Source organism: Triticum aestivum, chromosome 2D, assembly GCF_018294505.1.
Source record: "Triticum aestivum cultivar Chinese Spring chromosome 2D, IWGSC CS RefSeq v2.1, whole genome shotgun sequence".
NCBI lineage: Eukaryota > Viridiplantae > Streptophyta > Magnoliopsida > Poales > Poaceae > Triticum > Triticum aestivum.
The window spans coordinates 57629823-57655995 of record NC_057799.1 but is presented as its reverse complement, the minus strand read 5'-3'; the positions used below and the strand labels follow the sequence as shown (position 1 = coordinate 57655995).

General features: G+C 47.0%; 3 protein-coding genes across 4 annotated transcripts; all 3 read left to right on the top strand.

Annotated features, from left to right (window-relative positions):
* The first annotated feature begins 5706 nt into the window (after window positions 1-5706).
* Window positions 5707-11505, top strand: LOC123051534 (probable cellulose synthase A catalytic subunit 8 [UDP-forming]). Its single transcript, XM_044474428.1, has 14 exons — window positions 5707-6013; window positions 6135-6327; window positions 6696-6946; window positions 7044-7143; window positions 7239-7428; window positions 7648-7914; window positions 8009-8354; window positions 8438-8575; window positions 8710-8835; window positions 8921-9133; window positions 9299-9554; window positions 9667-9869; window positions 10155-10505; window positions 10594-11505. The coding sequence occupies exons 1-14, from the start codon at window positions 5990-5992 to the stop codon at window positions 11176-11178; spliced, it is 3243 nt and encodes a 1080-aa protein (XP_044330363.1). The 5' UTR covers window positions 5707-5989; the 3' UTR covers window positions 11179-11505.
* A 945-nt stretch (window positions 11506-12450) lies between these two features.
* On the top strand, window positions 12451-13552 carry LOC123051533 (fruit protein pKIWI502). The gene has a single exon (XM_044474427.1). It carries the CDS (start codon window positions 12529-12531, stop codon window positions 13399-13401), a length of 873 nt encoding a protein of 290 aa, XP_044330362.1. The 5' UTR covers window positions 12451-12528; the 3' UTR covers window positions 13402-13552.
* A 7755-nt stretch (window positions 13553-21307) lies between these two features.
* Window positions 21308-24729, top strand: LOC123051532 (sorting and assembly machinery component 50 homolog A). 2 transcript variants are annotated; one of them, XM_044474426.1, is made up of 5 exons: window positions 21308-21519; window positions 21850-22442; window positions 23012-23494; window positions 23664-24176; window positions 24290-24729. In XM_044474426.1, exons 2-5 carry the CDS (start codon window positions 21960-21962, stop codon window positions 24371-24373), a joined length of 1563 nt encoding a protein of 520 aa, XP_044330361.1. In that variant the 5' UTR covers window positions 21308-21519; window positions 21850-21959; the 3' UTR covers window positions 24374-24729. The 2 variants fall into 2 exon arrangements, with proteins under 2 accessions (XP_044330361.1, XP_044330360.1); XM_044474425.1 differs by having other exon boundaries at window positions 21344-21519; window positions 21855-22442.
* The last annotated feature ends 1444 nt before the right edge of the window (window positions 24730-26173 follow it).

Sequence of the window (26173 nt, the reverse complement as noted above, 5' to 3'; positions counted from 1 at the left end):
GTGAACCGGATTCGTATAGTAGAGCAATTATTTGGAATAGCTCCAAGTAGCGCGTGGTAGCTGCATCTACAAGATGACATAGAGATTTGTAAAGCACACACGGATCTGAATGTTGCAGACCCGTTGACTAAAACCTCTCTCGTAAGCATAACATGATCAAATCCTAGAACTCATTGAGTGTTAATCACATGGTGATGTGAACTAGATTATTGACTCTAGTAAACTCTTGGGTATTAGTCACATGGCGATGTGAACTTTGAGTGTTAATCACATGGTGATGTGAACTAGATTATTGACTCTAGTGCAAGTGGGAGACTGTTGGAAATATGCCCTAGAGTCAATAATAAAATGGTTATTATTGTATTTCCTTGTTCATGATAATTTTCTATTGTTCATGCTATAATTGTATTAACTGGAAACCGTAATACATGTGTGAATACATAGACCACAACATGTCCCTAGTAAGCCTCTAGTTGACTAGCTCGTTGATCAATAGATGGTTATGGTTTCCTGACCATGGACATTGGATGTCATTGATAACGGGATCACATCATTAGGAGAATGATGTGATGGACAAGACCCAATCCTAAGCATAGCACAAGATCGTGTAGTTCGTTTGCTAGAGCTTTTCTAATGTCAAGTATCATTTCCTTAGACCATGAGATTGTGCAACTCCCGGATACCGTAGGAATGCTTTGGGTGTACCAAACTTCACAACGTAACTGGGTGGCTATAAAGGTGCACTACAGGTATCTCCGAAAGTGTCTGTTGGGTTGGCACGAATCGAGACTGGGATTTGTCACTCCGTATGACGGAGAGGTATCTCTGGGCCCACTCGGTAATGCATCATCATAATGAGATCAATGTGACTAAGGAGTTAGCCATGGGATCATGCGTTACGTACGAGTAAAGTGACTTGCCGGTAACGAGATTGAACAAGGTATTGGGATACCGACGATCGAATCTCGGGCAAGTAACGTACCGATTGACAAAGGGAATTGTATACGGGATTGATTGAATCCTCGACATCGTGGTTCATCCGATGAGATCATCGTGGAACATGTGGGAGCCAACATGGGTATCCAGATCCCGCTGTTGGTTATTGACCGGAGAGTCGTCTCGGTCATGTCTGCATGTCTCCTAAACCCGTAGGGTCTACACACTTAAGGTTCGGTGACGCTAGAGTTGTAGAGATATTAGTATGCGGTTAATCGAAAGTTGTTCGGAGTCCCGGATGAGATCCCGGACGTCACGAGGAGTTCCGGAATGGTCCGGAGGTAAAGATTTATATATGGGAAGTCCTATTTTGGCCACCGGAAAATGTTCGGGATTTTTCGGTATTGTACCGGGAAGGTTCTAGAAGGTTCCGAAGTGGGGCCCACCTGCATGGGGGACCCACATGAACGTGGGTAGTGGGGGCAAGGCCCCACACCCCTGGTCAAGGCGCACCAAGATCCCACCTTAGAAGGAATAAGATCATATCCCGAAGGGATAAGATCAAGATCCCTAAAAAAGGGGGATAACAATCGGTGGGGAAGGGAAATGATGGGATTTCTTTCCCCCACCTTTGCCAACGCCCCAATGGACTTGGAGGGCAAGAAACCAGCCCCCTCCACCCCTATATATAGTGGGGAGGCGCATGGGAGCAGCACCCCAAGCCCTGGCGCCTCCCTCCCTCCCGTGACACCTCTTCCTCCCCGCTTGCACTTGGCGAAGCCCTGCCGGGATCCCGCTACTTCCACCACCACGCCGTCGTGCTGCTGGATCTCCATCAAGTTCTCCTCCCCCCTTGCTGGATCAAGAAGGAGGAGACGTCCCCGCTCTGTACGTGTGTTGAACGCGGAGGTGCCATCCGTTCGGCGCTAGGATCATCGGTGATTTGGATCACGACGAGTACGACTCCATCAACCCCGTTCTCTTGAACGCTTCCGCGCGCGATCTACAAGGGTATGTAGATGCACTCCCCTCTCTCTCGTTGCTAGATGACTCCATAGATTTATCTTGGTGATACGTAGAAAATTTTATATTTCTGCTACGTTCCCCAACACTTTGCCTGTGCCTCCCTTCCACCTCTGGTTCGGCCGCCACCCAGATACCCTCCGCGTCCCTGCACATTACCGCCCATGGCGGACACCCTGCCCGACAAGTGTTTGAACAAATACCATAGCCAACATTTTGAAGTTTTTGTTGTTTGATTTGAAGCAAACACGATGGATTCAGACAAGGAGTACTTCTACGATGAGTTCATTGACACATCTTCGTGGGATGAGGAGGATGAATATGAGCACAAAATGGCGATGATGATGGCAATTCTTGCTGACGTAGAACACGCGAAGGAGCATGCCTCGATTACAAGGGATCAGTTAAGAGACATCAAGTGTTGATCTAGAAAATAGCATGTGAGCTTTTGATGCTGATGGACAACTACTTTGTCCCTGATGCGCTACTCGAGACCTATTCACACTGTCGTTTTCGGATGTAGTGAACTATGTCTGATCGCCTCTACAATGTTGTTCGGGCCTATGATGACTACTTCATCTTGAAGAAGGGTGTTATCGGAAACATTGGATTTTCTGGTTACCAGAAGTGCACGACTGCATTGAGGATGCTTGCCTATGGCACGACCGCAGATTCATGGGACGAGCACCTCTGAATGTCTGTAAGCACATATCTCGGAGCCGTGCCAGGTTAGCTACTACGGTGGTCAAGCTGTTTGGACATGAGTACTTGAGAGAACCAACTGCCGAAGACACCGCAAGGCTCATGGCACTATTTTTTTAGAAAAGGAGGATGATCCCCGGCCTCTACATCTGGGAGATGCAGACGGCCATTTTATTGATTATTCTCGAGGACCTTACAAAGTAGTACAACAATATGTCTGAATCCGCCATCTTGGCAACATCTGCCGCTACTCCAATCCATATGATGAAGGGGTGCAAGCTGGGCCAAATACCCAGACCTCTCACCTAAGCCTAACATCTAAAGCCGGAGGCCCCGACCGAGCCACATACCGGGTCGGGGGCACAAACCGGTCTGACGCACTCACATATGTCGTCGCCGCCATCTTCTACTAGTCCATCTTCAGAGCAGATTGTGGTGCCAACCTTGGTAGGTGCCTCCGCCATCGACGCCACCTTGACGCCAAACGACGACCTCCACCTACGTGAGTCCATCTCCAAGCAACGGATGTAGATCCATGCTAGGATAGGGCCGCACCACCGCCATCGCCCACCACCCACAAGCGCCACCCAGCCCCAAGGTTCCCAAAGCGGCGCCTTCAAGAAGGGAACGGCGCCGTGAGCGCCGTCACCGCCCAACAAAGTTAGGGCTTTTGCCCGAGAGACCTAGAGGAAGGGGAAGTGAGGGGATCAGTCCATACCGATGCCTCCAAGGAGGGGAACGACGCCCTCAGGCGTCGCCGTCAACGCGGCCGGCGATGGCCGACCAGGGATTTCTCCCGAACTAGATCCCCGCCACCAGCAGCGCCTCCTGTAGAGAACCGGCGACCCAAGGAAGTGCGACCCGACGAGGTTGGCCCGCACGCCAAACAGGGGAGGAGGGGAGGCGCCAGATCGCGCGCACCGGTCACCGCAGAAACCGCCGGCGGCCGCCAACGACCACCGGATCCCGCCGCCCACGCGGCCGGGACGCCAGATCCACCGCCCGCACGGCTGCTAGCCGGCCGTGCCTTGCCAATGAAGCCGCCGCTCCAGATCCGGGGTTCCCCGCGCAGAGGCAGGGCAACCGAGGCCCCGCCGCCACCATCCTTGGCGCCCCGGGCTTGCCCGGCGGCTGCCTCAGGCAGCGGCGAGGAAAGGAAGAGGAGGAGGGGCGGCTAGGGAGGAGGAGGGGCAGATAGGGTTGGGAGGGAGGAGGAGGAGGAGCGGCTGGGCTTTCCTACTTGCGACTCGAGGAGGGGCGGCTGGGCGGTTGGGAGGGAGGAAGGAGGAATCCATGACCTGTCTCAAATTATTAGGAGCTCATGGCACTATTGGAAGCAAGAAGGTGGTCAGGTATGCTCGGATCCCTAGATTGCATGCATTGACAACAAAAGAATTGCCCTGTATTCTACAAGGGCAATATCAAAGCCATTGTAAGAAGCCCACCATCATTCTTGAAGCAGTTGCATCACAATACCTCTAGATTTGACACTCTTTCTTTGGGATGCCCAGGTCTCACAATGACATCAACGTGCTGCATCGATCTCAATTGTTTGCAAGGTTGTGTGCGGGAGAAGCTCCCCCGTGCAACTAAACCATCAATGGTCATGACTACAACGTGGGCTGCTATCTATGTGATGGTATCTATCCTACATGGGCGACCTTCGTTAAGATAATTTCTGATCCAATGGGTGAGAACAGATCTCACTTTGTCCAAAGACAAGAATGAGCTAGAAAGGGTGTCGAGAGAGCATTTGAAGTTGCTCCAAGCCTGTTTTGCGGTTATTCTGATGCAGAGAAGTTGTGTGAGTTCATGCCAACTTGGGTGATCAAGCACAACATGATTGTGGAGGATGAGGGTGACGAAGTTCGCCATGGTCTGGAATTTGAGCACATGAGTTATCCTATCCAACTTACAGAGCAAAATCTGACGTCATTTGAGGATTTTATCCAAATGCATCAACGTATTCACCATCGAGCAACTCATAAGCAATTTCACAATGATCTGATTGAGCATTTGCGGGCGCTTTGAGGGGAGAACTAAAAAATGTCTTCGAATAAGTTGAGTTCAAATTTGAACTACTCCCTCTGTAAACTAATATAAAAGCGTTTAGATCACTATTTTAGTATTCTAAATGCTCTTATGTTAGTTTATGAAGGGAGTATTTTATTAAAAAATTCATGTTTGAACTATAATATTTATATTTGAATTATTATTTCACTAGAATATTTGCACATCATAATTATTTACGGATGATTTTATTTATTTTCAGTTATCTGAGTGCTCGGGATATTAAAAAAGCAAAGGCAAACATTTAGTGACATGGACACCCTATCCACTGTGCCGGGTTGGATGACCGTCATGCTATCTACTGTCCGTGGACACGTCGGACGTGTTGGTAGACATTTTATTTCTGTGTGAGGTGTCCGTAGACATTTGTCGTGTTTGTTTTGATTCACGATGTTGGAGTTGCCCAAATTATAGATCGGTTATTTCCAGAAGCTATGTTTGGTCCCCGATTGGTCCAGGTGTTTCCAATATTGGGATGTGCTGTGTTCAAAAGAAAAACTGGGCTGTGCTAGTGTTTTGCTATGAGTGTATCTTTTGATTCTAGTTTTGGCTTCCATTATCTTTTGACGCAATGTGCTACAGAACCCAAGGATCTGAACCATGTTGTTAATCCGATTGTTTCAATCTCAATGAAATTGGAGGCAATGCTCCTTAGTTTGAAAACAAAATAATTTGCCTCGTATAAAGTCTGACATCTGTTTATTCTCTTCTACGCTCTTCATGCGCCGCCGCCTTGCTACAGTATCGTTTACCCGTACCACTTCACTTCCACTCAGCCTGATTGCACAGCAGTAGTTGATAAATAATCACACATTTTCCGTGCGCGTCCGACCTACCAGGGGCAGGGGCAGATCTCCTCCTCCTCCCACGCCAGGGATTCCCCTTTGTCGGTCACCGACGGTGCCCGCTCTCTGCCGCCCCGGCCCCACCCCGCCTTTCTTCCACCTCCCGCCCCGCTGGCCGACGATAATTTCTCATCCAGAATAAACAAAACAGGAACGCGGAGATCCCTCGCCAATGGCCTCCTAATTAATCAAGCCCCTCATGGAAACCGACAGCGGAACCAACACACCGCTGGTGGCCTGTCCCTTTCACCCTCCTCCCCCCTCCCGGTAGTTCCACCACCACTACTAGTAGCAGCGGCGCTCCCGCTGCCATCCCCACTGCCCCCCCGAACCCCCCTCCGCGCTCCGCACATTGGGTGGGAGGAGCTGCTCCAGCTCGGTTGTCGGTGCCGGGTGGATCGCCCTGCCGCGCCATGGACGGCGACGCGGACGCCCTGGTGAGTCCCCCGCGGATCTTTTTCTTTTCCAAGAACCTCGCTTTGCATTTCCCGGGCCGGATCTGTGGTTCGTGGATGCAAAGCCTCGATTTTGACCGCGTCTCGCTGTTGCCGTGTGCAGAAGTCCGGGAGGCACGGGGCCGGGGACGTGTGCCAGATCTGCGCCGACGGCCTGGGCACCACGGTGGACGGCGAGGTCTTCACCGCCTGCGACGTCTGCCGCTTCCCGGTCTGCCGCCCCTGCTACGAGCACGAGCGCAAGGAGGGCACCCAGGCCTGCCTCCAGTGCAAGACCAAGTACAAGCGCCACAGAGGTAACGCTCACCATCCACTTCCCCACGGACGGATCTCTCTCTCTCTCTCTCTCGCCGCCTGCAATTCGAGTACAATTGAGCTGAGCGCACCTGACAAGTTTATGCTACGAGTAGTTAACAACAGCCAAAATGGGGATCCCCTTTTGTAGATCTTGCTACAACATCATTCTTGTCGTGAGCTGGTAATGAAGGTCGGACGGTTCCCTTTAGTAGATCTTACACCATTCTTAGAATTTGTCTGTCTGGGTGAATTGTAGCTTTGGAGAACCAGTATATGAAGCCCAATTTTGGGCCTCCTGGTCATTGACTGCAATTTAGGGTTGAAACATTTTGTCGAGTCTATGCTGAGCTGTGTATGGCTTCTTCAGGGAGCCCTGCGATCCGTGGGGAGGAAGGCGACGACACTGACGCCGATGATGGCAGTGACTTCAACTACCCTGCATCTGGCACTGAGGACCAGAAGCAGAAGATTGCTGATAGGATGCGCAGCTGGCGCATGAACACTGGGGGTAGTGGCAATGTTGGCCACCCCAAGTATGACAGTGGCGAGATCGGCCTCTCCAAGTATGACAGTGGAGAGATCCCTAGGGGATACGTCCCTTCAGTCACCAACAGCCAGGTTGGTGCTCAAGAGTTCTGTTTAATAGGTTTTGATGAGAATATCCTGTGTATGCGCTATTGCTCAGTTTATTGAGTTGGATTTTGCTTGCTTGCAGATGTCAGGAGAAATCCCTGGAGCTTCCCCTGATCATCATATGATGTCCCCTACGGGGAACATCAGCAGACGTGCTCCGTTTCCCTATGTGAATCATTCACGTATGTTTGTTTCTTGACATGATCTCTCGTGTTCCATTTTGCAACACTCACTTGAGATGTGAATATAACGATTATTGTTTCGTGCTCCTTGCCAGCAAATCCGTCAAGGGAGTTCTCTGGCAGTATTGGGAATGTTGCCTGGAAAGAGAGAGTCGATGGCTGGAAAATGAAGCAGGACAAGGGTGCGATTCCCATGACTAATGGGACAAGCATTGCTCCCTCTGAAGGTCGGGCAGCTACTGACATCGATGCATCTACTGAGTACAACATGGAAGACGCTTTACTGTGAGTTCCAACACCCTCCTCTTCAAATTCATATCTTACAGCAGCATCTGCTGTTTGTCAGTACAAAACCTGATTGAAGTTACGAGTTAGGAGATTGCCTTTATACTTGCACAGTTACTACTAAGCCTTTCTTTTTTGTGAATATTGGCCATGTTCTTTTCATTATAATGTTCTAGCCTATTGTCTTCCAGCATTAATTCTATTCGATCTAAATTACAGGAATGATGAAACTCGCCAGCCTCTATCTAGAAAAGTCCCCATTGCTTCATCCAAAATAAATCCATACAGAATGGTCATTGTTCTGCGGTTGGTTGTTCTAAGCATCTTCCTGCACTACCGTCTCACAAATCCTGTGCGTAATGCATACCCACTGTGGCTTTTATCTGTTATATGTGAGATTTGGTTTGCTTTATCCTGGATACTGGATCAGTTCCCGAAGTGGTTTCCAATCAACCGGGAGACCTACCTTGATAGACTGGCTTTAAGGTGATCTTCTTAACAATTTCTTCTGTACTTAGTTGAAGCAGACATTGTTTATTAACTATTCCTGACGTTGCTACCATTTCATTTCTGTTAACAGGTATGACCGAGAAGGTGAACCGTCTCAGTTGGCTGCTGTTGACATATTTGTCAGTACAGTCGACCCCTTGAAGGAGCCACCTATCGTCACTGCCAACACTGTGCTATCCATACTTGCTGTTGATTATCCTGTGGACAAGGTCTCTTGCTATGTATCTGATGACGGAGCTTCAATGCTGACTTTTGACGCATTGGCTGAGACTTCAGAGTTTGCTAGGAAATGGGTACCATTTGTGAAGAAGTATGACATTGAACCCAGAGCTCCTGAGTTTTACTTTTGCCAGAAAATTGATTACCTGAAAGATAAAGTCCAGCCTTCATTTGTTAAAGACCGCCGGGCCATGAAGGTGTGTTTGCTTTGTGAACATATAGGTATTGATTTCACATTTTCTGATCCTATGCTAACGTGTCTCACAAAAAACTGTTGTAGAGAGAATATGAAGAATTTAAAATTAGGATAAATGCCCTAGTTTCTAAGGCATTGAAAGTCCCCGAGGAAGGATGGATCATGCAAGATGGCACACCATGGCCAGGAAACAATACCAGGGATCATCCTGGAATGATTCAGGTTAGCGTATTTCCAATATAGACTACTATTACTGAATTGAAAGCTAGACATACCTGGTTATCTAGCTATTTTTTTGTATTCTACTATTTAGAAAGTTCATTGCTTGGCTAACTCCTCTTTCTGACCATTCTCAGGTTTTCCTTGGTCACAGTGGTGGCCTTGATACTGAGGGTAATGAGCTCCCCCGTTTAGTTTACGTGTCTCGTGAAAAGCGTCCTGGATTCCAGCACCACAAAAAGGCTGGTGCCATGAATGCCCTTGTGAGTAGTTAATACTCTTACGGAAGTTAAATTATCTAATTAATTCCATTTGATGGTTCTAATGTCAGATCAATTTTTTCCACAGGTTCGTGTCTCAGCTGTCCTTACTAACGGACAATACATGTTGAATCTTGATTGTGATCACTACATCAACAACAGCAAGGCTGTCCGAGAAGCTATGTGCTTCCTAATGGATCCAAACCTAGGTCCGCAAGTCTGTTATGTGCAGTTCCCACAAAGGTTTGATGGTATTGATAGGAATGATCGATATGCAAACAGGAACACTGTCTTTTTTGATGTAAGTCCACAGTTCTCTCCTGAATTCACTGGTTTCAAGTAATCAATAGCGTAACATGTGATGCTCGTTTGGATACTTAATAAGTGATGCTAAGATTCTAAGATTGGTCGATGGACTGGTTTTAAAATTTCTAACCATGTCCAATGATTTTTGGGCTTGCCGCAGATTAACTTGAGGGGCCTTGACGGCATTCAAGGACCAGTTTATGTGGGAACTGGTTGTGTTTTCAACAGAACGGCTATCTATGGTTATGAGCCCCCAATTAAGGCGAAGAAGCCAGGTTTCTTGGCATCATTATGTGGGGGCAAGAAGAAGGCAAGCAAGTCAAAGAAAAGGAGCTCAGATAAGAAAAAGTCGAACAAGCATGTGGACAGTTCTGTTCCAGTATTCAATCTCGAAGACATAGAGGAGGGTGTTGAAGGTACCATCTTTATTTTCTTGCATCTTCCACCGCCCAATTCCTTATACTGTTTTGTCATCTGCAGCAGTTATTGTACATTCTGGAGTTTTAACCAACATGTACTATTTGGCAGGTGCTGGGTTTGATGATGAGAAATCAGTTCTCATGTCTCAAATGAGCTTAGAGAAGAGATTTGGCCAGTCAGCAGCATTTGTTGCCTCCACTCTGATGGAATATGGTGGTGTTCCTCAGTCGTCCACTCCAGAATCTCTTTTGAAAGAAGCTATCCATGTCATAAGTTGTGGCTATGAGGACAAGTCTGAATGGGGAACTGAGGTAACATAACAATCATTCCAATAATGTTCGTTCATATTTTCTATTACACAAAATTTGTGCAAAACAATAAAATAGAAGTGAGGTACCAGTATGCAAAATGGTGGATGCAACTAGTGTTTTTGTATCTTTGCTCTGGAGAAACAAAAATATGTTAGTACTATTTTGCACAAGTTCATAATACACTTTATACTGGCTATTTTTGTTACGAATTGCAAATGATATGTCTCAGTTGGCATGAGTAAGGCCAGTTCCTGGTTAACTGTAACGAGGTTGTTCTGATTGCAGATTGGTTGGATCTATGGATCTGTCACAGAAGATATTCTAACTGGATTCAAGATGCACGCAAGAGGCTGGCGTTCAGTCTATTGCATGCCCAAGCGCCCAGCTTTCAAGGGATCTGCCCCCATCAATCTTTCAGATCGTCTGAATCAAGTGCTGCGGTGGGCTCTTGGTTCTGTTGAAATTCTTTTCAGCCGGCATTGCCCCTTATGGTATGGCTACGGAGGGCGCCTCAAGTTCCTGGAGAGATTCGCTTACATCAACACCACCATTTACCCACTAACCTCTCTCCCGCTTCTAGTCTATTGTATATTGCCTGCTATCTGTCTGCTCACTGGAAAGTTCATCATGCCAGAGGTAAACATTGGTTGCATACATCTTTTATACATTCAGTTGAAAGAGGTTGCAGCAACAAAACTGACCATATTCATTTCTTGGAATGCAGATTAGCAACTTGGCCAGTATCTGGTTCATTGCGCTCTTCCTTTCAATTTTCGCCACTGGTATCCTTGAGATGAGGTGGAGTGGTGTTGGCATTGACGAGTGGTGGAGGAATGAACAGTTCTGGGTCATTGGAGGTATCTCTGCCCATCTGTTTGCCGTCTTTCAGGGTCTTCTGAAGGTGCTTGCAGGTATCGACACCAACTTCACTGTCACCTCAAAGGCTAATGATGAAGAAGGCGACTTTGCTGAGCTCTACATGTTCAAGTGGACGACGCTTCTTATCCCTCCGACGACCATTTTGATCATTAACATGGTCGGTGTCGTTGCTGGTACCTCCTACGCCATCAACAGTGGTTACCAATCATGGGGGCCGCTCTTTGGGAAGCTCTTCTTTGCCTTCTGGGTGATTGTTCACTTATACCCATTCCTCAAGGGTCTTATGGGCAGGCAAAACCGCACACCGACGATTGTCATCGTCTGGGCTGTCCTCCTCGCTTCTATCTTCTCCTTGCTGTGGGTTCGTGTTGATCCATTCACTACCCGTCTCGCTGGCCCAAATATCCAAACCTGTGGCATCAACTGCTAGGAAAGTGGGAGTTTGTAGAGACAGAAAATATAACAGTGATCGAGCGACCACCTGTGGAGCCAGAGAATATTTATGTTGGGGTTGTGAATTACTACGTTTGAGAAAGTTGTCAAAATTGAGAAAACACATTTGTAAATAGATGTAATAGACTATCTACCGTTTTCATGAGGTTAAGCTCTTCTTTTTTGGAACAAAGGAATCTCATTGGTAAACCTATAGGAATTTTCCTATGAGGCACTTTGGATTGTAGGAATGGACCTATGAATTCTTGTATTTATTATTTATATAAATTATTCCTGTCCTTCACATTTTGGAGGAGTTTTTAAATATGAGGTCGAACCTCATGGTGAAATTTCTTGGGCAAGTCCAGGAGTTTTTCTTTCCCTTCTCCTCTCCATGTAAGAAACCATTTTCTGCAAAATTGTTGTAGTGCATCCAAGCAACAACTTTGTTGAATTCCCAGAGTTTCTGTTTATGCAGAAATCGGCAACACAACTACACAAGACACTGAACTCATGTACTTCTTTTAACTGTTCCTATGTTTTCGGTTTTTGCATTCCAAACGGCATACTGAGTTTAACCATAGTGAAATGACCAAAATTTTATCGCATAGTTTATTTTCTCTCCCTGTAGAAGTTGTCGGTCATCAGGTACTCAAATATCTTGTTTGGATTTAGAAGCCATTTGTGCCCCCATACCTTCCAAAATACATAGCATATTGGGTTCGTTAGGATAAGCATTTTGACCAACAATTACTATGCCAAAGTATTTATAGCACAAAATTTACATATTGATAGAGTAGTAGTTACAGCTTGGCTCTACTTAGGTACAGAAAAACACAATGCACTAAGGGTGCCAATTTCAACTTTATACCTCAAAATTATGGTGCTTCTTTAAATTCTACACATCTTTTTCTCGGAGTTGTAGATGTCACCCAAACTTTTCTAAAGTATGTTCTCGATGAAGAGAAAGGTCTAATTTTAGTCCTTCGGCCTTCGGCTAATCGGAAATTATGGTGCTTCTTGGAAGGACATGATCACAGAATTCATAAACAAATGTTATACACAACTGCTCAGTACCTTGATTTTATAGAACAGACTCCATGATTTTTCCCTTAAAAAAAGTCCTCTATGATTTCATTGATCATAAAAATCAATACAGAGATACAAATGGGATAGTGAGATTTTATTGATCATGGGCCGTGCGCACCTGACCTGACAGCACCGGGCCCACCCAAGCGCGATCCCCACCCTCATCCCAAGAGCCACGGGCTCCTCTCCTCTCCTAATCGCCACCCGATCCCCACGATCTCCTGCTTTCTCGGCGCCTTCGGAGCCCCGACCCTCCGCCATGGCCACGGCCGCCACCATCTCCGCCACGCCCCTCGCCCCCCTCCCCTCCTCCCGGCATGCCTTCGCCAGCCCCAAAATGCTGCGCTCGCTCCCCTTCCTCCGGCGCCGCCTGCCCTCCCTGGCGGCCGCCGCGGTCAAGCAGGACGCGGCGGTCTGGAACGCGGCCCCCGTCGCCTCCATCGGCGCGGCCAGCGCCGACGGCTCGCTCTTCCACCTGCGCGTCGACCTCTCCGACGCCGCAGACCTCGCCTCCTCCTTCACCGCGCCGGGGCAGTACCTCCTGGTCCGCGTCCCCGGGGAGGACGGCCTCAAGCCCGCCTTCATGGCCATCGCGTCCCCGCCGGGGGGAGGCGCCTTCGAGTTCCTCGTCAAGGCCGTGCCCGGCGCCACCGCGGAGAAGCTCTGCGGCCTCCGCGACGGCGACGTGGTGGAGCTCGGCGCGGTCATGGGCAAGGGGTTCCCGATCGAGAGGGTGACCCCGGCCGACGCCGCGGAGACGCTGCTCCTCTTCGCCACCGGGACCGGGATCAGCCCGATCCGCTCGCTCATCGAGTTCGGCTTCGCGGCCAAGCAGCGAGCTGATGTGAGGCTCTACTATGGCGCCAGGAATCTGGAAACAATGGCGTATCAGGAGAGATTTGCAGAGTGGGAGTCATCTGGGCTCAAGATTGTGCCGGTCCTGTCACGGCCAGATGATGGCTGGAAAGGTGAAAGGGGTTATGTTCAGCGCGCGTTCTTGGAAGCCAAGAACATTGCCAATCCTACTTCCACTGGGGCTGTGCTATGCGGGCAAAGCCAAATGATCGAGGAGGTCACCTCGGCCCTTACAGCAGATGGCGTATCACAGGATAAAATCTTGAAGAACTTCTAGAGCACAGATCTCCTGAATGTAACTCATGCTTCTTTGGTTGGGCAGTTCCGTGCCTTCCTGTTTGTATTAGAATTTCTGTAATTTGATTCATCGGTACTTCTCAACACAAGATACGGTAGATATACATGTTATCAGAGTGTGTTTTGCTCCATTTCCGCTGTGTGCTACCTCTGGGAGATGATAAGATCCAACCATCAAGGGGCTGCGTAGTTTTATAACTCGCATTGTTTTTCCTACATTGCCTCTTAGTTATTCTGTAGATGGTTTTTGTTACTCTGGTAATACCAGTTTCTTTTACATAGGACGTTTTTCTCCCTTGACAAAGCATAAATAACTTGCTAGCTTTTCCATGATGCATCTGTATGTTACCTGAAAATATTTTCATCGATCTTGCATAGTTTGTTTGTATGTATTATTTTTCTTACATATGTACGAGACACACACATTTATGTCTCATAGTTTAGCTCCATGTGATTTCTGACCATGTACTTGCTGTTTGTTAGTGTTCCAATATTGCTTGCTTCTCTTTGTACTGCAGTTTATTTTGGTAAGTTAGTATAGCTCCATTAGGAAGAATTTAGCATGGCTAGGCATGTGCAGCATCATAACTATTTTCAACACAATGGATGATAGATATACATGATATTAGAGTGCTTTCGCTCCAATTCGGCTGTGTTCTCCCCCTAGGAGATTATAAGATCTAACCTTCCAGGGGCTGCGTAATTTCATAGCCCGCATCGGGTTTTTTAATTGCGTCATTGTTTATTCCATAGATGGTGTTTGTTACTTTGATTATATCAGTTTATTTTTCATCAAACGTATTTTTTCCCTTAACAAGCATAAATAAATCGGTAGCTTTTCCATGATGCATATGTATGTCACCTGAAAATACGTTTATCCATCTTGTATAATTTATTATTGTACATATTGTTTTGCTTAAATAAACAGGAGACATTTATGCCTCATAGGCTCCATGTGATTTCTGACCATAGACTTCATGTTTGTTAGTGTTCCAGTATTGCTTCTCTTTGTACTGCAATTTTTTTTTAAAATAAGTACAGCTGCATTAGGAAGAAATGGGCATATGGCAAGGCATGTACAGCTTATGAACATGCGATTATAATATTTATTTAATTAGTCTCCAGGTTGCCAGTGTTGCTTAAAATGACATGGGTTCGTTCACTAACCAAGTTAATGTCGCAAATATCTCAGATAGTGGTTCTGCTGGTATCATGGCCTTACCTGAAGATTCCCATATTGAACATATAAACCCTGCTGGACTACCCGCCCAGCCGGGGCACTTGCGATCGGTAAGCCAGCAGCACCGTTCGATTGTTTTACGGTTCGATGACTTTTACTGCTAGCAGTTTCTTACCCATCAGATCTTATTAATTGATGTGTCACTTTTGTGCTGGCTTCAGAAGTGGATGATGGGTGAGCCATATCACATGTGGGCCTGATGGAATAAGGTGGAGTTTGCTGCTCCTTTGGGTACAGATTAATTTCCTAGCAGATGAAAACCTAGCGCACGCACACGACCTCCTTCCTTCTCTTCCCAAGTTCCTCCACCTCCCTCCAACCGCCGCCGCCGCCTCCTCCTCCTCCTCCTCTCTCTCTCTCTCTCTCTCTCTCTCTCTCTCTCTCTCTCTCTCTCTCTCTCTCTCATGAGGCCACGATCCCCCCCACTGATGCTCCTCCCCCACGCTAGCCCTTCCATGGCTATGAGGTTGGGGCGCGGAAGGAATGGAGGTGCTCATGACAGAGGGGACGGAAGAAGGCCCGCAGACAAGCTCGAGATGGAGGCGGTGATATCTCTATTCCGTTCTCTTCCTTTTTTTCTTCCCCAAACTCTCGCCGCTGCTCTCACTAACGCACCCCGCGCTTTTTGCAGTGGAGGTGGAGGTACAGGGAGCAGCGAGGGCAGCGCTGATCCGCCTCTTCTGGGCGGTGGGGTGCAGCTGCAAGGGAGAGGAAGGAGGCCGGCGACATGGGGAAAGGGACAAAACTTGAAATCTGAAAAATATAGTCATTTGCATATAAGATATTTTTTAGATTTATTCATATGGGATTTTTTAAGCGGATCACGTGATGATCCCGCAGGGGAGGTCATAATTAAGTGCATATACCGTAAATTTTCGACGGTATGAAGACATATCTGTCAGAATCCTAACCATATCATACGACCCTAATTGAAATGCATACATTAGCCTCACACTATGGAGATGGTGAGAGCAACATCACGAGTTTCCAAGAAAATCCCCTAATGCTCTGGGCCGAGGAATGACACGGACCACATAAGCGTGGGTTTGGGCAGGAGATGATACCTCATACCACCACATCCGCAAGCCTTTTTCAAGGCTGGATCTGAAAGGCCAAAGCCCGGCTCACTCGCCGCCATAATCTACCAAACGGCGGGAAGCTTTGACATGGGCTTCAAACTTACAACCCACCATGTACCAACTCTTTCGCCCTCCGTAGTAGGAGAACGTATCTTGTGCTACCGCTCAACTCGTGTTACGGCTGCTCTCTGCGCTACTGGATGGAAAACTGATGGACGGGATGTTATCATCAGGTGGCCGCTGGTACAATTTACATAAGGGGTTTATGACAATCTTGACAAGAGGTTTTGCCCCTCACCATATTAAAGAGTTGCCCTTTTTGGTTGGTTGCCCAGCGTCCCTTTAGGGTTTGCCAATAATATCTGTACTTTTGAGACGTTTCGAAGTATTATCTGATTGTTGTGTTATAAAGTTTCATGGATGAATCAATACCGGGTGAAAAGCCGTTGTATCTGGTGTCTACAAAAGGCCTGCCTCTCAAGATCACAAAGTTTTCTACAGAAAATTTAAAAGCTAAGCTGAAAATTTTAAAATATCCAAAAAAAGATCTGACATGTACATATTTGAGCAAGTAATTTAACAACAAATTTTGCTGGAAAAGATTGTTGATTCGTTGTTAGCTGTTTTTTTATATACAAAACTAGGGAATTAGAATAGCATTCCAGGTTTGAAGACAATGTTTTTTATTTTTGCACATATCAAAGACCAGTTGTGATTTTATCAAAACTTGAAATCTGAAAAATATAGTCATTTGCATATAAGATATTTTTTAGATTTATTCATATGGGATTTTTTAAGCGGATCACGTGATGATCCCGCAGGGGAGGTCATAATTAAGTGCATATACCGTAAATTTTCGATGGTATGAAGACATATCTGTCAGAATCCTAACCATATCATACGACCCTAATTGAAATGAATACGTTAGCCTCACACTATGGAGATGGTGAGAGCAACATCACGAGTTTCCAAGAAAATCCCCTAATGCTCTGGGCCGAGGAATGACACGGACCACATAAGCGTGGGTTTGGGCAGGAGATGATACCCCATACCACCACACCCGCCAGCCTTTTTCAAGGCTGGACCTGAAAGGCCAAAGCCCGGCTCACTCGCCGCCATAATCCACCAAACGGCGGAAGCTTTGACATGGGCTTCAAACTTACAACCCACCATGTACCAACTCTTTCGCCCTCCGTAGTAGGAGAACGTATCCTGTGCTACCGCTCAACTCGTGTTACGGCTGCTCTCTGCGCTACTGGATGGAAAACTGATGGACGGGATGTTATCATCAGGTGGCCGCTGGTACAATTTACATAAGGGGTTTATGACAATCTTGACAAGAGGTTTTGCCCCTCACCATATTAAAGAGTTGCCCTTTTTGGTTGGTTGCCCAGCGTACCTTTAGGGTTTGTCAATAATATCTGTACTTTTGAGACGTTTCGAAGTATTATCTGATTGTTGTGTTATAAAGTTTCATGGATGAATCAATACCGGGTGAAAAGCCGTTGTATCTGGTGTCTACAAAAGGCCTGCCTCTCAAGATCACAAAGTTTTCTACAGAAAATTTAAAAGCTAAGCTGAAAATTTTAAAATATCCAAAAAAAGATCTGACGTGTACATATTTGAGCAAGTAATTTAACAACAAATTTTGCTGGAAAAGATTGTTGATTCGTTGTTAGCTGTTTTTTTATATACAAAACTAGGGAATTAGAATAGCATTCCAGGTTTGAAGACAATGTTTTTATTTTTGCACATATCAAAGACCAGTTGTGATTTTATCAAAACTTGAAATCTGAAAAATATAGTCATTTGCATATAAGATATTTTTTAGATTTATTCATATGGGATTTTTTAAGCGGATCACGTGATGATCCCGCAGGGGAGGTCATAATTAAGTGCATATACCGTAAATTTTCGATGGTATGAAGACATATCTGTCAGAATCCTAACCATATCATACGACCCTAATTGAAATGCATACGTTAGCCTCACACTATGGAGATGGTGAGAGCAACATCACGAGTTTTCAAGAAAATCCCCTAATGCTCTGGGCCGAGGAATGACACGGACCACATAAGCGTGGGTTTGGGCAGGAGATGATACCCCATACCACCACACCCGCCAGCCTTTTTCAAGGCTGGACCTGAAAGGCCAAAGCCCGGCTCACTCACCGCCATAATCCACCAAACGGCGGGAAGCTTTGACATGGGCTTCAAACTTACAACCCACCATGTACCAACTCTTTCGCCCTCCGTAGTAGGAGAACGTATCCTGTGCTACCGCTCAACTCGTGTTACGGCTGCTCTCTGCGCTACTGGATGGAAAACTGATGGACGGGATGTTATCATCAGGTGGCCGCTGGTACAATTTACATAAGGGACCTTGTAATAAAACCATTTAACTACGCAAAGAGTCCCTCAGAAATCCCAGTGTCTCCTTCCTCGGCTCTGTTTCATTCCTGTACCTTTACTAGGCAATCTGTGAGCTAGGGTTAGCAATTTGCTCCATCGGCCACTCTCTCGCCATCCGCCGGTCCACCCTACCTAGTTCTAGCACCAGTGGCCATCCTATCCTCTGAAACGCCTCACCAAGCAGCCACCGTCAGCGCCGTCGGGGAGCATGTTATGTAGCGCCGCCGTGCTTTAGGTCCGATCAACATGGGCGCAACCATCGCCAAGGAGCCGCGCATCTTCTGCAGCTTAAAGAATCATGTGTATGATCTCCTATTCGTACTATTATGTAAGAGATGTCTTGGGAATATGTATGTAAAGTAAGATTTGTTGTGTTTCTCTTCTGGTTCACTTTGTTCGTCTCAAAATGAAACTGCAGTTTTGATGTCCAACTGAAATTTCTGAAAGCATGTCCATTTTATTCCTGAATTTTTGTTCTTGTTGCAGTCTACATTCTAACAATACTTTAAAATCAACAATACTGATCTAGCATGCAAATCTTAAGCAGTATGGTTCAAATGGTCTTTAGCCAACTAGATGTCCTAATATTTTTGACCTTTCGTCTTGGATATGCATCTGAAAATAGTTGATGTTCCCTTTTTTTCAGGTATTGTCTGCATGTTTAGCTGCAAGCTCATCTCTAGAGAAAAAAAATTGTTGTACAAGCTACTGCTGTAGTTGCATCCACTTTGTCTCTTTCAGCAAGCTTGGAGGTGGATGGTGCTTAAGCCTTAAGCTATTTCGTACGCCAAGATATATTGAAATTTCGAAGTTTCAGTGTGTAAAGCATCTCTTGTAGTAAGCGGTCGATGTATGTTTGGACAGACAAAAGGCAGATACAATAGTTGGAAAACGTCAAAACAGAGCACAGTGGGCCTTCTATTCAAGATAGTTGTGTAGAACAAAGCTATCCTTATGAAATAAGTATATTACATCATATGTATGTGCACAATGTTTGAGTCAGACTGGGTTTATGGTGAACAGAAATTTATATATGATCCTATCAGATTTTCTGGAGTTTTTACAGTACATATCCTACTTTGATAATTAGCCTCACTACATTAGTACAGCTTCCCCGAGACAATTGTAGCCTGGATGAAACTACTTAAGTACATCTTGAAGCCTTACTGCAACTTCTCCAGACAATATGGCACTTGATATGTAATTATTAACCCTGCCATACAAGAGCATCTCTTAATTCTGCCATAGAAATAATCAGACCATGGAAGTATCATTCTTTTCCACAGAATAGCCGCAGATTCGTTGATTCTGAATAATCTAAAGCATCCCTTGCAAAAGAAAGAAAAAAGAAGCAACTACAGATTTACATAACACACGTCCACTCTTTCTAGTCATCTAATCTGTTTTCCACTATAACATTAATTAGTGGTTAAACTTTACCGTTATGGCTGAATCTCTCACATAAACTGTAACAGAGATCAGGGGATGGTACAAGCTGGACTCTTTTTAATTAACCCGTTTTTTTAATTAACCCTAGCTGGACTCTTTCTTTGCGTAGTTAAATGGTTTTACAAGGTCCCTTATGTAAATTGTAGGGGCCGTTGCACGAGTTAAGCCGTAGCACAGGATACGTTCTCTCCGTAGCAGGAGTGAAAGGCGCGCACGACCAGGCCGGCTGTTAGGGAATGGGAGGGATAGTTATTTAAGATGGTGTCTACGCTTGGAAATTAGCGATGTGGGACTAATTGAGCACGGAGGGAGGCAGTCTTTGGGTTCATGCGTTGAATTGGAAGTCTATGGGCTTGGGCCAATATGTCTCATATCTTTTGTTAACTCTATTGTTGATGTATTTTCCTTGTTTCATTTTAGATCTTACGGTGATGTGTGTCTAATGAGAGAAGACGGCCCCATCGACTAAGAAGGCAGTGTAGTGTAGAGAATGGTTTAATTCAGTGTTTGACAATAAAGACAACCTTGTTTAATGGCTTCAGATAACTGAAGATCAGATTGTTAGTCTGGTGTTTGGCCAAGCGCACAATGCGATTGCTTGAACCTATGACCAGTATTTTCGTTGGACTTTGTTGTCCTCCTTTGAGAATCAACTTAAAGAGGAGTTGTCTATGTAGCAGCACGAAATACTTGAGAGGGTCATGCAAAATGGGATCAACAACGTCCATGAAATGTCCCCACAATATAGTTTTGTAGTGCTACTACTTCTGTTTACTACAACTGTGAGCATCAAAGCTTCGCGATAATCTCTGACCAGGCAAGTGTCAGCGGTACCTATCTAGTTGAGTTTATGACAATATTGACAAGAGATTTTGCCCCTCTCCATATATTAAAGAGTTAACCTTTTTGGTTAGTTGCTCAGCAGTGCTTTTGAGGTTTGCCAAAAATATCTGTACTTTTAAGGTTTAGCAGTACTTTTTAAGGTTTGCCCACTCTAGCCCACCAAAACATACATATATTCGTCTCCATCTACTCGCCGGACTAAACCTTAGCCACTTCACACTCCTCTCCTCTCCAGTCTCTCCCCATCACCAGTCGAGCAGACTATGAGTCCCACCGGGAACAGGCAGCCCGTCGTGGGATGGAGAGGATAAGGGCCGTCGAGACCCGTATCGCGGCGGAAATGGCGGCGGCGGAGGCGGCTGATGCGGCGGCGTGGGCAGCCGCAGAGGAGGAGGCCATCCGCACTTGCATTGTGAAGACACGACAGTGAAGGAACACAGTGCCCTCGTCCGAGAGCAGAAACGGGCGGTCCGTGCCATGGCTGGGCTGCCACCGAAGGAGGACAGCTCCGCGACGAGCAGATCTAGCTTGATCCCTACCGTGTCTTCGACCGGTACTTCCGCGAGAAGGACGGCAAGGATGCCGGGAAGGGCAAGGGTAGCCGTGGATGATCTCCATCATAGCCAAACATGCCAAATTTTGATAGTTCAATGGCATGTTAGTTAGTAAGTGATGGAGTAGTCGGACGATGTGTATGCATCGACGTAGTGTGCGGATGTGGATTGCATTATTTGAGGCGTGACCGGTCAGTGTCTACGGGCGTTTGAGGGGGCCGGATTTGCCCAACGTGGCTGTAGATGTTCTTATGTTGTTAAATTTTTTGAGGGGTACTTTTTTTTAAAGGGCATCAGGCATCAGGCAAGCCGCTGGGCTGTCGATATGGGCCTTTAGTAGTTTCCTGGGCTAAACCACAGTTGGGGGTCGTAAGAAGGCTCGGCACCCTGGTAGAGGATCCGGTTCCCAGATCGAGCTGCCACCTCCTGGAACGACGCCGCCGCCGCCGCCGGCGACGCTCGAAATCGACCGGCGACCACTACCCCACAACAGGAGGCAATACCCTCTTCTCCTGACGGCAGGTAACCCTCTCCAATCCCTGAAGCAGCAGCCTCTCCTCAACTTCTTGATCTGTTTTATTCAGATTTGATTTCTTCCATTAAGCTCCTGGATGCTGTCCTTGGCTGCTTGCTAGTGCTAGCTGCTGCTCTTTGAATGCCGGTAGATTGTACTAGTAGTGTACTAGTGTAGTACTGCTTTCTGCTTCAGTTTAGGTGCTCCTTTTTGCTAGCTGAATGTCATCCTGCTCTTGAATGCTTGTGTTGCTGCTGTTGCTTGCTACTCATGTCATGCTGCTGTTGATCATGAATGATGAATGCTTGCTGTTTCCTGTTTGCACTGCTTGCTGTTAGGTTAGGTAAATATCGGGGTTCCGGCCCCGCTTGTCGTGAGCTTGGTAAGCACGAAAGGCCGCATCTGAAAACACAAGAGAAAGCTCGGAAGGACGCCGGGAACCCCAGCCATGGCCGACGCCGCCGACCAAAACCCTAAGGACGCCGGGAACCGCGTGCCCGAGCCATGGGCTGGCGCCGATGGAGAAATCGCCGATGAGGAGTACGAGTACGAGGAGGAGGAGGAGCTGGACGAGCGGGCGGCCGCGGCCCTCGAGCGGGAGAAGGTGCAGTCCGTGTTCCGGAGGCTCTCCTCGGACCTGGTGGGGATCCGCGTCCACGACGTCATCATCAGGGGCAACGCCAAGACGCGTGAGGAGCTCATCGAGGCGGAGGTTGCCGACCTCCTCCGCTCCGCCACCACCGTGCAGGACCTGCTGAGCGCCGCGGCCGATGCCAGCGCGCGGCTCCGCGGGCTCGACGTGTTCGAGGCCGTCAACATCACGCTCGATGCCGGCCCGCCCGAACTGCCCGGCACCACCAACGTCGTCATTGAGGTCGTCGAGCCCGCCATCCCCATCAGCGGCAACGCTGGCGTCTTCTCCAAGCCGGAGGTGCGCTCTCCACTTGGTTTGATTTGTTGGTGATTGCACTGGATGATCAAGCTATGAATTCAGTTATCGGTGTTCAACATGCAACTTTCACAACTATAGATTACCTTGTTTGTTTGATACTTTGTCTTCAGCACATTCTACCGATGTTTTCAAGTTTCAACTAGCTCAGAAAATAATACTAATGTTTCAACGTTTCTAACAGTTACTTTTTAAGTACGGAACAAAAAGCTGCATTTGCTAAGGTTCAGTGTATGTTTCATTGTGCTCTAATCAAAATATAGTTTGGATGTATGTGTCTTGTTAAAAATAAGTGAACGCATTGTCATGTGTTTTGTTAAAATAATTGTTCTTTTGAGAAGTATACTTGGTATTTACCTTTACCCTATACTGAATACAAATACTTCATTATAAATATAACTTTATAGGTCATGATGTTACCGAACCTATGTTGTCAGCATCATAAGGGCAGGAAAACAAACACTGTTGTTTTTACTGCATGGCAATCTCCAGTACTCTTTCAGAGGTTATCACATCTGATGCATGTGAGTGTGTATTCATTACGTTTGTAGGCAAAAGCATGGTCACTGGAAGGGGCTGTTAAGTGGAAGAATTTGGCTGGCTATGCAGACATCTGGGATGCTTCAGTTGCATATGGTTGGGACCAAACAACAGAGGTTGGTGTAGGAGTCTCGCTGCCAAGATTTAAATCAATACCAACACCCTTGATGGCTCGGGCTTCATTGTTGTCACAAGATTGGATGAAGTTCTCATCATACAAGGAGCGTCTACTTGGTCTTTCATTTGGTTTGCTTTCAACCAGGCACCACGATTTATCTTACAATCTTACATGGCGTACCTTGACTGATCCGTCACGCCTCGCGTCAACGTCCATCAGAAGGCAGTTAGGGCATAACCTTCTATCTGCATTGAAATACACATACAAGATTGATCAAAGGGATTCACATATCAGGCCAACAAAAGGATATGCATTTCTCTCATCCTCTCAAGTTGGTGGTCTTTGGGATAACAAAGGATTGAATTTTTTTCGCCAGGTCTGTTTTCAGCCTTTTCTGTCCCCCTTTTCACGATTTCTTTAGCACCAATCTATTTATTATTTCTCTTTTCCTTTTTATGGTTCCTCACAATAATGGAGAAGTATACTTGTCACATCTATTCTCATTATTATTATCTTACAATATGGTGCTTTTGACTTTGCTTCAGGAGTTTGATGCTCGTGCTGCCGTGCCTTTTGGATTCTGGAACGCTGCTCTCAATGTTGGTGTAGGAGCTGGTGTTGTTTTACCACTGGCAAGAGGATTTATGAATTCGTCTACACCTGTTACTGATAGATTTAACCTGGGAGGTCACTCTTCTCCAGTTTGCAGCCTGGGTGGAATATCATCCTTGCTCGGTTTCAGAACAAGAGGGGTTGGCCCGACAGAAGCACGGAGGCTTGTCCCCGGCGCGTCAGAAGATGGTTCTGCTGCTGTTCCAGGGAGGGATTACTTGGGCGGCGATCTCGCTGTTTCTGCCTTTGCGGACCTTTCCTTTGATCTGCCTCTGAAGGTGTTTAGAGATGCTGGAATACATGGTCATGCGTTTCTCACTGCTGGGAATCTTGTGAAACTGTCGGAGGGCCAGTACAAAAACTTGTCGCTTGATGAATTCCGCCGTTCGTTTAGGAGTAGTGCTGGCGTCGGCATTATTTTGCCGACTAAACTATTCCGGGTCGAGGTATGTTTTGATAGCCCTCTTCGATTTCCTTTGCACCAGAAGATTACAGATCATCATGTGGTGTGCCTGCCTGCCTCCTGACTAACAAACTTGTTTTTCTGCATTTGTTTCAGGTGAACTACTGCTACATTCTGAAGCAATCTCAGCACGACAGTGGAAAGACGGGAATTCAGTTCAGCTTCTCCTCGCCCTCGTAGAGACCTGCCACCAAGTATCCTACACTCCACGTGGCATCCGTTCTGCCTCGCCGACTCCCCCTTCTGTTTTTTTCTTTCTCGACGAGTAGTTGCTGGACAGGCGTATTTGTGTTTTCAGCCTTGTTTTGGGCACCGAAGGAGCCTGGAATATCTTACGTGCTGTTCGGCGTTTTTGCACATCTTCCGGAAGAGTTCAGTTCGCTTCCCTTGTTAACACTAGTGATTGTCGTGGACATGCCTGTGTAACTTAAATACCGATGCCCCGTCAAAAAAAAGAAAAACCCTTAAATACCGATGCTGCGATGGTGGATATAAGAGTGATAATTTATGTGGACGAAAAATCCGCGCTACTGTGATATCACTTTGCGAGCCTACTTGGAACTGTTGTGAGCTTTTGCTTTTGTGTGTGTGTGTGTGTGTGTGTGGGGGGGGGGGGGGGGGGGGGGGGGGGCTTGGATCAAATACTGCCCGTTTGAAACGCAGAAAATACAGCCTACAATCGTCTCTTAGAGCTCTAGAGCTCTGACTATTGTCTAGAAATCCGCATAATTCGTCGCTCTAGAGCTCTGTCCTAGGCTCCTTCGGTGGTGGTGGGGGTGGTTTTCCTTCGGGGCATCGGTCGTTTGCTCAATCTGGAGCGTCATGGTAAAAAGTAAAGGGTGACGGAGAAAAGGGGGTCTTTTTTTTTTGGAAAACATCGGCCTTTATTAATTAAGCAACCAAATTACACAAGGTCTCCTGGATGCAATCCGGAGCAGAAAGGAAAATACATGGACTCACAGAGTTCAAACTAGACTTAGCTAAGACATGAGCTACAACATTACAGTGCCGACGAATATGCTTGAAGGAAACCGAAGCCAGGGCAACACACTCCGCCTTGATCTCAGCAACTATGGTGCCCACCAAAGATCTGTCACAGGCCGAAGAATTCATGTGTTGAACCAACGAAAGGCAGTCAGAGTGAAACACCACACTGGGTAGATGCTTCTCCCGAGCCAGCATGGTAGCACGTCGAAGAGCAAGGGCTTCAGCGACCTCCAGGGAAGAGACACCAGGGATTGGCTCGGTAGCAACAGCCACAAATTGGCCAGAGTGATCCAGAATCACCACACCAGCCGCGGAAGAACCCCGAGCTAGATCCACAGCCGCATCAAAAGACACCTACACAGTGCCCTGCGGTGGCGGAGACCAATTAGAGCTAGATGCAGTGGACTCACGCCTGGGAGTAGGGAGAGGCTTGAATAGGTGCTGGAAAACCATGTCAGCATAAGCACGAGCTTTCGCTGCAGTCCGCTTCGGAGGAGGGGCCTCCGGCTCATTGCGCGCCGAGTTCTGGGCCTCCCAAATATGCCACAAAGTCACTGTCAGGACAGAGATATCCCGATCGGAACATCGAGTAAGGTAGTTGAAAAGCCACTGTCTCGAAGAAGCAAAAGAAGATCGAAACAACTTGATCCCAAAGGCCTCCTTGATCTCATCCCAGACAGCGCGAGCATGAGGACAGAAAAGCAGCGCATGCCCCACACTTTCCGGCCTACCACAGAAGAAGCAGTCCGTTCTCGTCCGAACGTGACGCCGGAGCAGCTGCTCGCCCGAGGGCAAACAATCATGTGCAAACCTCCACAGAACAGTTTTCATCTTGTTCGGAGCCTTAACATTCCACAACTTCTTCCAAACCTTCTCCTCCGAAGGCCATGCAGATTGCTGGCCTCTGCCATCGCCACTTTGCTTGATCAGGAAGCGGGTTGTCCTGGCCATGCTGTAGCCCGACCGGACCGTGTACGCACCGAACCTTGTGAA

Coding starts and splice junctions, on each gene's coding strand:
- LOC123051534 (XM_044474428.1), top strand. CDS start 5,990: ATGGACGGCGACGCGGACGCCCTG. Junction 7,429..7,647: donor AACATGGAAGACGCTTTACT/GTGAGTTCCAAC, acceptor TCTAAATTACAG/GAATGATGAAACTCGCCAGC. Junction 9,134..9,298: donor GGAACACTGTCTTTTTTGAT/GTAAGTCCACAG, acceptor GGCTTGCCGCAG/ATTAACTTGAGGGGCCTTGA.
- LOC123051532 (XM_044474426.1), top strand. CDS start 21,960: ATGGCCGACGCCGCCGACCAAAACCCTAAGGACGCCGGGAACCGCGTG. Junction 23,495..23,663: donor GATTGAATTTTTTTCGCCAG/GTCTGTTTTCAG, acceptor ACTTTGCTTCAG/GAGTTTGATGCTCGTGCTGC. Junction 24,177..24,289: donor CTAAACTATTCCGGGTCGAG/GTATGTTTTGAT, acceptor CATTTGTTTCAG/GTGAACTACTGCTACATTCT.
- LOC123051533 (XM_044474427.1), top strand. CDS start 12,529: ATGGCCACGGCCGCCACCATCTCCGCCACGCCCCTCGCCCCCCTCCCC.